General features: G+C 35.8%; 1 protein-coding gene across 1 annotated transcript in view; it reads right to left on the bottom strand.

Moving 5' to 3' along the window:
• SLC4A4 (solute carrier family 4 member 4) overlaps positions 1-13107 on the bottom strand; it is a 271080-nt gene that overhangs the window by 163130 nt on the left and 94843 nt on the right. Inside the window, exon 5 of the mRNA XM_058547242.1 lies at positions 8526-8705. Coding sequence (XP_058403225.1) covers positions 8526-8705 — 180 coding nt within the window. The remainder of the gene's footprint in view (positions 1-8525; positions 8706-13107) is intronic.

The raw sequence follows: 13107 nt of genomic DNA, 5'->3' as shown, positions 1-13107 counted from the left end.
AGATCAAAAAACCTCTCCAGAAAAATGCTTTTTTAACAAGCCTATTAAGAAGAAGAAAAATTTTACTCATGGTAAAGTTTTAGGACTCTTTCGGAACTGCAATATTACATGTTCAAACAGTTACAGAGCACCTACTACGTATTCCACACTGTCATTTAGCCAAGAAATTCAACCCAAGAGTACAGCAGCATTTCCCCTGTAAACACGAGACAGGCGGCCTAGAAATCTCCATTTGGAAAGCCAATAAAGACACTCAACCGCCATGTTTGGTGTGTATTCCCAACTAGATAGAGAATGATCTCCAGAGCCCTTCAACATCACACAATTACACAAAGTCAGAGACCTGGACTCACTGATGTGTGGGAAATAAATCATGGTTGGGGGAGCTCATTACCCATCGTAGGTGAATTAACATATTGTTGTTAAGCACACTAGATTCCTCCATTTGTATGCTTGGGCAAGTTATTTTACATTTCTGAACTTTAGATTTCTCACCTGCAAATGGATATGATACATACATTAGAAACATCATTGAGAACAATGCCTTGTATAAAATGGGAGCTCAATTAATGGGAGGTATTACTGTCATTGCTACTACTAGTAATATCATAGATGGAATGATGTTTCCTTTGTTCAATATCCTGAAGGGTGTTGGAAAATACTAAAGACAGCAACCTTGGCCTACTTTAAATTCAAAATGTGATTTTTAAGAAATCGGGTTCATAAACCTGAAAAGATCTCCTTTTATTCTTTGTATTTGTACTGAAATAGAGTTTGAGTAGGATCAGGCATGCTTAATCATTCTTGGAAGACTTTAATTTTATTCCCTCTTTTTTCTTTTGGGAAGACATGGTAAAGAGGCCACAGTGCTTACATCTCATGTCTTCATTTTGCCTTTCCTCCATTCCTCACGTTTTCCTGTCCTTCCCTCTCCTTTTCTCTCTATTTCTCTTTCATAGAGACCAGGACGTGGTCCCAGATGTACACCTACTCTTCTATCTGCTCTGAGAGCAAGGCAAGGCTGGGAAAACAAGACTTCACAAGGGTGGCTCTATCAGAGATCTCAAGCCTTGAAAGGAGATTTTCTCAGGGTTATCAGCAGTAAATCAGTGAGGGGCCTTTAAGTACATGCCTTTTCCAGAGGGGGAGAAATAGAGAAGGGAGTACTCATATGTGGTAGGATAAGCCACAGAGCAACATTCCATTCCTTTACTCCATCACAGACCCTGGCTGTGTAAAACAGAACGGCAATTAGTAAAATTTCAAAATATTTTTGTTTATTGGTAACATTCTGCTTTACATATATTATTTATTGATAGCTAAGAACTGTCATTTCTCAGACATATTGATCAATATTTATACTCTAAAAATATTATAAAGCCCACGAATGATGCCTCATTATGTATTATTTGGCATCTGTAAAATTGATAATGAAAGTAGCACTGTTTTAAAAATGAAACTCCAAGAATGTTTTCATATATGGAGTGGTGGGAGAAAAAAAAATTGAGAGACACAGGAAATAACAGAATACAAAATAATCGTGGGGAATGGAAGTTCTGTCCTTGGTTTTAAATCTGCAAGGCACTAAATTTGCCCCTTAAAATATTTCTGCATAATAGCTATTCCTTACAGTGGTATCTCATGTTATGCTTATTAAACACTTTTCACAAAGATATCTCATTTATTCCTGGTTGTATAAACAGAATAAGACATTACTACCCTTATTTTACAAATATAAAAAAAATGAGCCTCAAGGATATTATGTGAATCGCTCAACATCACACTGCTACTGAGTCTTAGTCCAGGAATAGAATGAAGCCTCTGGAAAAGATGGCACCACATCTTCAAGAAGATTATAAAGTAGGTCTTTAATGTCAAAAACTAAATACTCACTTGTTTTATACCTCTTAAGCCCGTCTCTTCATTGCCATAAAGAACAGAATCGACTAGCAAATACTGGCAGGTAATGACCCTTGGAGAAAAAATGTGTTATTGTTTATTTGAAGATTTGAACATTATAAATCAGAAAGATCAGTCACCTGCCTAGGGGAAAAAAAAGAAAATAGGAATGGTGTCTGATAAATAAACTAGAAATACTACTGTTATTAAGTTACTATTATTAAGGAATACTTTCATTCTGGCACTTTTCTAGAAACTTTCCATGGATTGGTTCATTTAATCTAAGGCTGAGAAGAGCTTGATCATTCATTGGGTTCTGGCCAGGACACTCATCTGTGCTGTGCAAATGAACGCAGAATTAGACTTCTGAACAAAACAGATGGATGTGTGCTGTTGGCTTTTGGAGAGAGCTGATCGTGTGCAGAAAGGCACCTGGGAAGATGACTCTCAACTTAAAGTAATGTGGGCCTATCTGCTGACCTATCTTGGAATTGGAGAAGCATGATGGCCTGCTTCAGAGGAACAGAATCTTTGAGAAAGTTAGGGAAATGTCTGGCTCATCCATTGACTCTGGAACCAGAACTAAATTCAAGGATATAGGGGGAGGGGGGCTGCAAAGTAGAACAACCCGGCCAGAGACAATTGGGATAAGCTGGAATCCAAACCCAGACAAAAAGTTAAGAATTTCTAAAGGGACTAAGAAAGCTGCCAAACCTGGCAGTGGTCCCAGTCAGATCCACCACATGCCAGTATCCAGGCAGCTTGATCTAATATCCAAACCAAATAGCTTGATTACTCCTAATCTCAAATCAGATCCAAAGCAAAAACAGCCTAACTAATACCACTTACATTTCAATGGGGCCTAGAAATACTATTAACGACAACAAAAAAATTTCTTTCCATTGTTTGTTCTACGTTGCTAACCACCATTTACTACAGGTAATAGCAACAGACTAGACTTTTTAAAATACCTAAAAGTGTTGTGTGCTTATGTCAGAAACGGCAGTGTGGGAGAGAGCTAGGAAGCTGCATCCTGCCTGGTAGATAACATTGAAAAGAGGAATCTGGGGAGAAAGCAAGTGGCAGCAAGTGCTGGGAACAAGAAGATCACACATCTCAGACTTGACAAAAAAAGAAAAGTGTTGAATTGAGGATAACACCCAGAGGTTCAACCAGGAACAGGCCCTGGGTTCCTATGAATATAAAAGAGGCCACAGTGCACCGGGAGAAAGCACGGAGAAACAGCATGAGGCCCAGGAGCCAGCTGCCCTGGCTTGGAGCTGCCACCTTTTCCAACTCCTCATCTACCTGCTGGAGCAGCTTTATTAAGTCTTGGATGCTCAGTGTGATTTAGGGTTTCCATGATTCCCATTTAGCAAAGAGTAAAATCCATGAAGCGGACAGACTTTTCTGTAAGAGGGCTCTGATGACAAAGGGCTCCCTCCTTTCCCAAATCCAATTTGGATACCAATACCAAAGGGCAGAGGAAATAAATCAGCACTACCCCATGAGTTTCCTCCTAAATAGTAAGCTACAAGCAAATATCATTCCAGAAACCACTTGTACTCAATAAGAGATTTTTCTTTCTTAATTGTGCTTAAACATATTATATATAATTTAATATTATTTGTTGAGTGATTACTATGTGCCAGTTACCATTCTAAACATTTTACATATATTATCTTATTTTATTTTCATTATCTCTGTTTTTACAGACATAGAAACTGAATACTAAATTACCTTTCTAATTTTTTATTAGAAAAAAAAACTAATGAAAAATGGGGTCACAAAATTGGATTGGGGAAAAATGAAACTCATAGTCTAGGTCCAACTGGATAACCAAAGTCACTTCTCAGTAAAGGGCATCTGTACTCCCAGACCATGGAGGGCAAACAACTGCTTTTTATGATAGTCTAGGGGGAAAAAAAAATGAAGAAGCCAGGAAAAGAACAGGGACAGATTGATGATGGCTTTGCCCAAACTTCCACAAAGGTAGTAAAAGCTGAATACTCGAATTACGGTCCCTACTTGGCCTCGGTCCTTAAATAGGGTCTCATTCATCTTTTCTAAGCTTAGACAATCCATATCAAAAGTATCCATTTAAGTGGTAAATGACATTTTTAAAAATCAGATCATCCTACAAACCACGATTTTTTAAAACAGTTATCAAGTAACCTTGTCATAAACAACTTACTACATATTTATTGAATCAATACCAGTTAAGTATAAACTTTACTTTCACTTTTTAATAAAGAGAAAACTAAAAACACCTTACTTGATTTTTAAATACTACCAAGGAACATCCCTAGGCTTAAATGTTGCTCTTTCATAGTAAACTACAATAATACAGAACGATTATCTAAGTACTTCAGACCAAATTATTAAGTAGAACCACATGAAATTGCCGATAGCCAACTTTATTTCACCCACAGAAATGGTAATTTCACATGGTTCAACCTAAAACAATAGCGAGAAACAGAGTAGGTAAAGGAAAATCTAACACCAGAGGAAATAAAAACCTCATTAATTTTTTCATGCAACACTAACTCCATAGAAATGCCTCAATTAATACAGTGAGAAATTATAGCACTTGACTAAAATTTAGTACCCGGCAGACGTGTCCAGCAGAATTCACAGATGTCTCAGACAAGTGGCAATTCCACAATAATTAACATCTTGGAAACTAGCCTGATTCTTCCCTGATTTATTACAAATAAAATGTTTTTCATTTTAAAAAAAAAACAACACTAAATCATCTTGAACCCCAAGCCACATCAGGACTCTAAAACATGAGAGTCTTTAGCTATGCAAAGATAGTGGTGAGTTGGTAGTGGGTATGCTGGTAAATGTTTGAAAATCAGCTCTCCTAGGGAAAATGTGTGTGTCTGTGTGTTTGTGTGTGCATGTGTGTAATAAATTTTACTGACATAAAGAATGTGTAGCACACACACAAATAATAATAAAATACGCAACACTCTATTGTAAATTGCATATAGCCAGATGATTCTCATAAAATGCTCTTGTTGATTTTTACCAAACTCTTTTATCAGTAGCCAACTTATGACTGCAAATGGCAAACAAGCATAGTTCCAATGTCCATGTTGAACAGCCATTATCATATATGGTAACAAGTAAGACAATAGCAAGACAATGAAGACTTATGTCAGACTTCACTCATTTATCAATGGTATGCTAAATCATATTCTTTGCTAAACTGGATAATAGTTTTTGAATATCAAAAGAATATATCCTCAATTCTTTGTGCTATTTACATTTTAACAGCTGTTATGGACTAAATGTTTGTATCCTCTCAAAATTCATATGTTGAAATACTAACCTCCGATGTGACAGTATTAGGAGGTGGGACCTTTGGAAGGAAATTAGGTCATAAGGGCAGAGGCTTCATGAATGGGATTAGTGCCTTTATAAGAAAAGACAGGAGAAAGATGGTCAATCTCCCTCTGCCATGTGAAGATACAATGAGAAGCTGACTATCTACAAGCCAAGAAGACAGCCCTCACCAAGAACCAAATCTGTGACACCTTGTTCTTGGAATTCTCAGCTTCCAGAACTATGAGAAATAAATGCTTGATGTTTAAGCCACCCAGTCTATGGCAATTTGTTATAATGGCCCAAGCTGACTAAGACAGGAGCTATAGACACTATACACTTTTAAATTTAATCTGCATTATTAGCATTTTCTCCACCACTTTTTTAAGTCTAGAGACAATTGACAAAACAATAAATCAAGCCCTTCTTTGGTAGCTTATGCTGATGTCTATGGTGTAAATACTACCATCATGGACAATTTCCAGCTTCCAATATGAAGTCACTTGAATGTAAAGTTGGGAAGAGGTGACAGTAGCACATCATTTTATAGTATTTCCACCATACAGACACAATAGACGTAAATAACCGAAGAGTGTAGACTATAGTAAAATAAGTAGAAAGTGATGAGTTTTGAGTGTTTATTATCATTGTCTTTAATATCATTATTTAATTGTATGTTTATATAATTTAATGTTTAATAGTAGCTATGTTTAACAACCAGCTCAAAAAATTCTGACAACACTTGGCTCTTACGAGTAGATAAGAGGTGGCTCCAGCACACCACTGGGAAATGAAAAAATTTCCAATTCTGAAGTATCTACATAAATTTCAGCTACTAATTATATTGTTGCTACTACAACTAAAGCTGGCAGTGTCAATGAGTCTATTTTCTAGCCTATGACAGAAAACTAAGGTAACAAGTTATCTAGGTTTTACATGAGGATATTAGAATCTAGCTCCAACTACAATAGATATAAGATTCCGGTTTATTAAATGAGTAGCAAATTCCATAATTCTTTATTTTAGAAATTTATTCTAAGAACATTTCATAAGAGTTAAAGATATTAAGTAATTAAACTGTATAAACTTGCACGTTAAGAACAAGTGCCTTTAGAAAACCAAAAGTCTGCCCTCTGATAATTTATAACGTACCTTGGAGGCACATGAAATTCATTACCATAGAATTTCTCAAAGCCAAATCTTGCCTCTGGATATTTAAAAGGAGTTAGGTAACACAAAGGCTAATAATAATACGTTTTAAAAGGCCTAATCATATTCCATGCTTCAGGGTGTGGGCCGACCAGCTGAAGAGCCAGAAAGGAAAAGAACTGCCTGCCCTTCCTATTTGCTTTCTGCTCAGCATATACAACATTTCACAAGTGACAAGGTGAATGACGAAGGCAATTTCAACTTGCCTCTAAAGTACAAAGATCTACTGATAGGATAAAAGATGGAATGACGAGAGATACCAGCTCATTACTTGTATTCCACATCCAAATACTTTCTCCTAAAACACAAGATACTAGCTTCCAAGATCCATCTGTTCCTAATTTTCACTCTGCCTGCACGTCTATGAAAATGAAGCTCACACCATACTGGTATAAGGCACCCTCACTCTGTCATGTTTGTTCCTTTTCTCTTTGCAAAAATAGCAATATTCGAAAACAGTGCATTTTCTTGCTTCTTTCTTTATACCACCACCAACTTTATAATAAAAAAATAAATCTCCAAATCATGGAATTTCATTTTATATGAGAAAGAAGATAACAAATAAGATATAAAAGACAGTTTTACTTTAATTGCCATAATTTTAATAACATGGGTTGTTTTCAAAATGAAATATTTGTGACATCAGTTATAATAAAGTGTTCACCTCATAACATTTTCAGCCATTAAACAACCCCTTTCTTCAAAAATACAATAAAAAGAGAAAAAAAACTAGAGGAGACACACAAAACCAAAACATTTCCAGTCAGCAGCAATATTCCAGATAATGGTAGAACCATCAAATTATAGTAGGAATGTTCTAGATTCGATTCTTCCTTTTGTAAATGTTTTTTATAAAGAGTATTTTTATTTTCATTATTTATTTATAACCTGTTTTGCTGTTAAAAAAAATTTACAGCAGCAGTTAAATCAATATATAAGTCACTCAATAAAATTGAACTTTTCATTTGGTTCTACTTAATGACTGAACACTCACTAAGAAACTACAATGATGGAATGGTTCAAAAATACATCAGAGAAAGTTTGCTAATAGTAAGCTGTCTTCCAACCAACCATTAATTTTAATATTAAGTCAGAAAACTCAATTTCCAGAAATGGAGCAACTGAGTTAGAATTCAGTTTATACAATTCATTTAGCCCACTTTTGCCGTGACAACATGTTTTACGTTGTTCTGAAAGTGCAGCTGAGGACAATGAATTAGAAGCTCCTTTATCTACTCATTTCCCTTAATACTAAAAAAGACTAGGGGTGAAGCGGGAGAGACCTAGTTCTACTAGCCCAATGCTTTGCAACTCTTTCCACCATGCTTTCATTTTCCATACTTCATGGAAATTAACTTCTCCCTTCTCAAAATTTCATCCAACCATGAAATTTATTTGAAACAAAGACAATGATATAGAAGATAGACACTTGACAGGAAACTCTGGTAAACACAATAGAGGATGAATAAGACAGTGCCTTTCCTATTGCTATATAATGGATATGATGGGATTAATATGCCACCTTGAATAATTATTCTCACATCTAACTATCATTATTATATAACAAACGAGATTTTCTTTTAAGTAGTGAAAATACTATTGAGCCTTACTTTGATGAACGATCATTTATAAGCTGGACACCCTCTCAAACACCAAGCAAACACTTCGTGATAGATTTCAGAGCACTTATCATATCTTAGTCTATCCTCCTAATTCTGACACCATATCAAAAGCATACTCTTTGACATACTCAATAATCTACAAGTCTGCTGATTCATCTGAAATACTCAGTTGTTTCATCATTATTTCAGCATTATTAGCAAACCACCTCAGTCGATCAGAATAGACGTATATAGAGCAAGCAAGGCATCTTGGCATTTGCAGCCTACAACAACCGCTGAAATCTTTCCAACAGGACTACAAACCTGCCCGATTGTATAAAAAGTGTCACTATGAAATGGCTGTGGCACATGAACTTGAGAAAAGAAGAAATACGGAGAGGGGTAAAAAAAAAAGATGACAAGAGATGGAGTAAAGGTGAGTGAGACTGGTAAGGGAGAGCAGCAGCCAGTCGGTCCCTGCATTACCATTATCAGGGTTGGTAAACATCCTACTTGCACTGGAGACTGTCTTCCCAATATCAGCCAGGGATCGAAGGTTGGATTTCTTGGTCTGATGCCGATGCTTCCGGAGCAAAGTATAGGTCACCTTATCCTTAAGGTCAGGTTTCAATAGGCCTGTCTCAATCTGATGGTCAACAATCATCTCTGATACAAAAACAAAGCAAAACAAAAACAAAACTCAGTCACAAGACCAAGAAGTTAACTTTTTACTCTAACTTTACAAATGTCATCTTCAAATTTAAAGTCAATATACTATTTTCCGAATTTCCAACTTCCCACTTTATATGAAGAAAAAGATTCAGGGTACAGGGATACTGCAGTAATGAAAGATTTATAAATATTAATTATGTTTGGAGAGGAAGAACGGTCTTGTTCATTTTTTTCAATTTCAGTTAATAGTGAATTCACATTAATCGCATTCTTCTATGAGTAACACAGTAAGTCAGTAATTTACATTTTTCAATTAATTAAAAAATAAAGTTATCATAGCAAATGTGCCAGAAATATAAATCATGAAAAAAACTTCAAGTATGCAAAATTTAATGTAGTGACATTATTGATTTTTAAATCTATTTTTCCAAATTCTTCTGTAACGTTATATTTTCTTTATAATAGGACAAAATAAAGGAAAACAATACCTTTCCCCATATCAGCTTATTTGAACACTGATTCGTCCAGTGAAAGAAAGATTAAACTACAAACTTATGCCTTAGTCTTTTCTAAGAAGGGAGGCTTATTCTTCTTGTTTAGATCCAACTGAAGCCTTTCCAATATATTCCATTACTCATTTTAAAATATAACCTGACCAGAATTTTCTATGAAATTTTAATACCTTAGTCTTACTACAAAGAATAAAATAAAATTTCTATTAGTTCTTTTTTTTAGAATGGTTTTAACGAGAAAAGATGATTGTTTCATAGAAATTCCTCCATGGGTGGCTCTGCCAAAGGACAGGTTTTACTCTAATAAAAAATAAGAAATTCTCTTTCTCACAAGTCAGCATGTCAGCCACATGGCATAAATGTAGCCTAGTGTATCCTATTCTAATGTCACATCACAGGTCAACATTTCCTCCATCCAGAATGGGACTCAGGACAAAACATCACAGAATCTATGCAAGATACACGACGGCAGGTAGAGCTTTGTCCCCTGCATAGAACCAGAACAATGGACCCCAAGCCTACATTTTCAGGCACATGGGTGCATCTAGCACAGGTCAATATTTTCCCCTTGGGCAAACTTCTCAGTACACAAAAGTGGAGAAGAGAATGAAAGTTCTTCTTTTCCAAAAGTTTTACAAGAAAATTGATGGGTGTTGTAGGATAACAGCATCTCCTAAGCATTCCCATCTCTTTGTAAAGAGAAGTTACAGATGTTCAAGGGGCTTGGCTTGGGCATGACTGCACCTCTCAGAAGTCTGTCTTTATAGCAAGCACTCAGAACTGGCCTCACAGCCTATAACTAGAAACTGGCAATTTACACAGTGTACAATCAACTACTTGACAGTCAAGCAGAGGCTGAATCCAGGATTTTCTATCACGTGCCTTACACAGATGCCATAAATGTCATGTAACACTAGAGCACTTGGTAGGGAGCCTGGGCAAGGCAGGAAGAGTTTCTCCCATAGGAATGTTTTGGTTTGAGTGCGGCCTTTAGCTCTGAGTATCTTTAACTGCACAAAATCTACTCAGTAAAACTCTCAGAACTGATCCTGTAATTACAATTAACCCTCTGTTCCACAGTAAAATAATTAGATGCTACAGAACACAACCCCTCTACTTTCTCTTGAAGTTCAACGTGGAAAGTCCATTCTACAGAAGAACCATAAAAATAAACAGTCCTAGCATATCTGCTGCCAGTGTTATCAAACTCCTACACTAATTCTAGGGTTGTGGATTAAAGTGTTTCTTATCTACCCTTCCTGGCAGGGCCTCCCTCTATTCTTGCCCTCCCTTGTAATCTCAAACCAATCCATATATACGCACAGCCAGCCCTCTGTTACTAATGCCTGGAAATCACCAGTTAGAACAGGTTAAAACATCTGTGTGGCTTCTGCCTTTATTAAGTTTCCATAAAAATGGCCCACATTATAGGGATCTCTTTAAGCATAAACTACAAAACCTTTCAAGGAAAGTAGAGGCAGTAACATTTCACAGCTACACTGAAATTAAGCCTTCAGTGCTCAAAATCCCACAGCCGCTACCAGTCAGGAGAGAATGTGCCAACTCTAAATGATAGCATAGCTGAAAGGAACTCAGGGAGCATCAGGTTCAACCTCTTGTTATACAGATAAGAAAAGAGAGGGAAAGAGAGGAGACGTGCTCACAGACATAGCCTAATTAGAGGCAAAATCCCCCAAATTAAACCAGGTTTTTTGATTCACAGTTTAGATCTTCTTCCATATCACGCAGTATTTTTCTTTATGTAAAAAGGAAGCTCTAGACCAAAAAAATATTTAAGATATGCAGAGCTTCTCCAAACCAGGAGAAAGATGGTCACGTAACAGAAAAAAGGCCAAAGGTGATAAACAAATATTTTAAAAGAAATACAAAGGTCCAGATATATTCAACTTCAAGACTAAATTTAAACAAATTTATACAAATATAACCAATTATGAGACATCTGTTAATGTATCAAACTGAAAAAATTTAAAAGACTAATCCCCAGTGATGTGAACGATGCATGCAATAGGCAATTCCATACACTGATGATGACAGTAATAAATAGTACAACCTTTCTGGAAGGCCACTTGGCAACTACATAACAAAAACCCTTTAACATGTTCAAACTCCTTGAATATTTCGCAATTAGAAATCTACACTAATGGTGATGGCTGGTAATTAGTGTCTGGGTGGTAAACATGTAATCTACACAGATCGAATTATAATGCTGTACACCTGAAATTTATATAATGTTATAAACCAATGCTACCTCAATAAAAAAAAAGAAAGAAATCTACCCTAAGGAAATAAGTATCTTCACAGAAGTGTAAAAAAATGTACACTTCTTTTCTCTACAATAAAAATTTGAAGGCAACTTAAATGCCTAATAATAGATTATTAAATATTTTGCATCCATTAAAGTGATATTTACATTTAATAACATGAAAAGATATTCATATTATGTTTTTAAGTTAAAATGGGCAGATTAAAGTGTTACACTATGATCCCACTTTGTAAAATAAATTTCATATGTATAAACTGAGATGTATAGAAAAACTGCTGGGAGGATAGCTCTGAAAGATCAGATTAATGGTATTTTGACGTTTGTGTGTTATATTTTTCTGGATTATTTAAAAATGAACATATATTAGCTTTGTGATTAAAAATAAATGTATTACCATTTTGCAAATATAAAAGGTGTAAAAAGCAAGAAACAACATGACTAACACATCTGCCAACATGCACAGCTCAGGAATGCCTTTAAATATAAAAATGAGAACACCAAAAATAGAGCTACATTTTCCTAATCCATTTCCCATCATAATAAAATACATGAAATGGCTCAAATTATTTTATAACTTAAGAGGTGAGGAAAATTCCCATGTACTTGGCTTCATATACGAATGACATTCTTTAAATGTAGAATTATAATGATGACAGTAATAATAAAGCTATTAAAATAATCCATGAAAATGATGTTTTACCCTTTAAATACTTTAAAGACAAATTTTTCTATTAGCATTAAGAAGGAGTTCTCCATGAAGAAAACAAGAAGAGGTCCTGAGGAGAATTAGAATTAGGCTGAATTTTTAATGTAAGTGTGAGATCTAACACCTGCTTAAACAGTCACCCACAGCTCATGGCCCTCACATGGCGGGATCTTTGCACCTGCAGAGAGGGGACGCCTCTCAGAGGAGGCCAAGGAGAAGGAGGAGAAGGTAGACTGCAAAGACGGATAAAAATTATGCGCCTGTTTGTTTGACATAATGTCTCACTGTTATTCTTTTTCTTCTCATTTGTTGAGGTAGAACTGGGGTGTAGGGGAGATGCGTCTTAAGACTTAGCTGTACATAATTCTCAACTCTGAATTATCAACGTGATTCAGGACAAAACAACTTCACTTCATCCTCCTCGAGAAAAAGATTTTTTAATAGCCAAATAATGACAACAACTCTTCAAGTTACTGGGCCATCTTCTGTCACTTAAAACAAAATAAAGGCGCTTTTTTTTCCTTCATGTTTTTAACCCTCTGTAAGGTTTTGATTCTTTCAGAGGATTGTTAAGTATTTCTTTTAAGCCAGTTACACTCTCTCAAGCATGCTCTTCTCCCCATTCCTGCAAATCTGGTCCTTTTTCTTCCTTTTGCTTGTGATGTGTGTTCTTTGCCTCTGAAGTGTTTTCCTGTATTCTCGAGAATGACAACACTGGCTCTCTGCCTGCTTGCCCCAGGGACTGTAGAGCAAGTACAGTACTGAGTGGGGACACCTCAATGTGACCTTATGGTGTCTAAATTTAAAATTTAATGACAATTTTTAAAGTAAAGGTACGGAGGTTACAGAAAAAGTTCACGGTTGAGAATGAAAAGTAATGGAAAATTAAAGTGA

This window comes from Diceros bicornis, chromosome 8 (genome assembly GCF_020826845.1).
Source record: "Diceros bicornis minor isolate mBicDic1 chromosome 8, mDicBic1.mat.cur, whole genome shotgun sequence".
NCBI classification, from domain to species: domain Eukaryota; kingdom Metazoa; phylum Chordata; class Mammalia; order Perissodactyla; family Rhinocerotidae; genus Diceros; species Diceros bicornis.
This window is presented reverse-complemented; position numbering and strand designations above follow the sequence as displayed.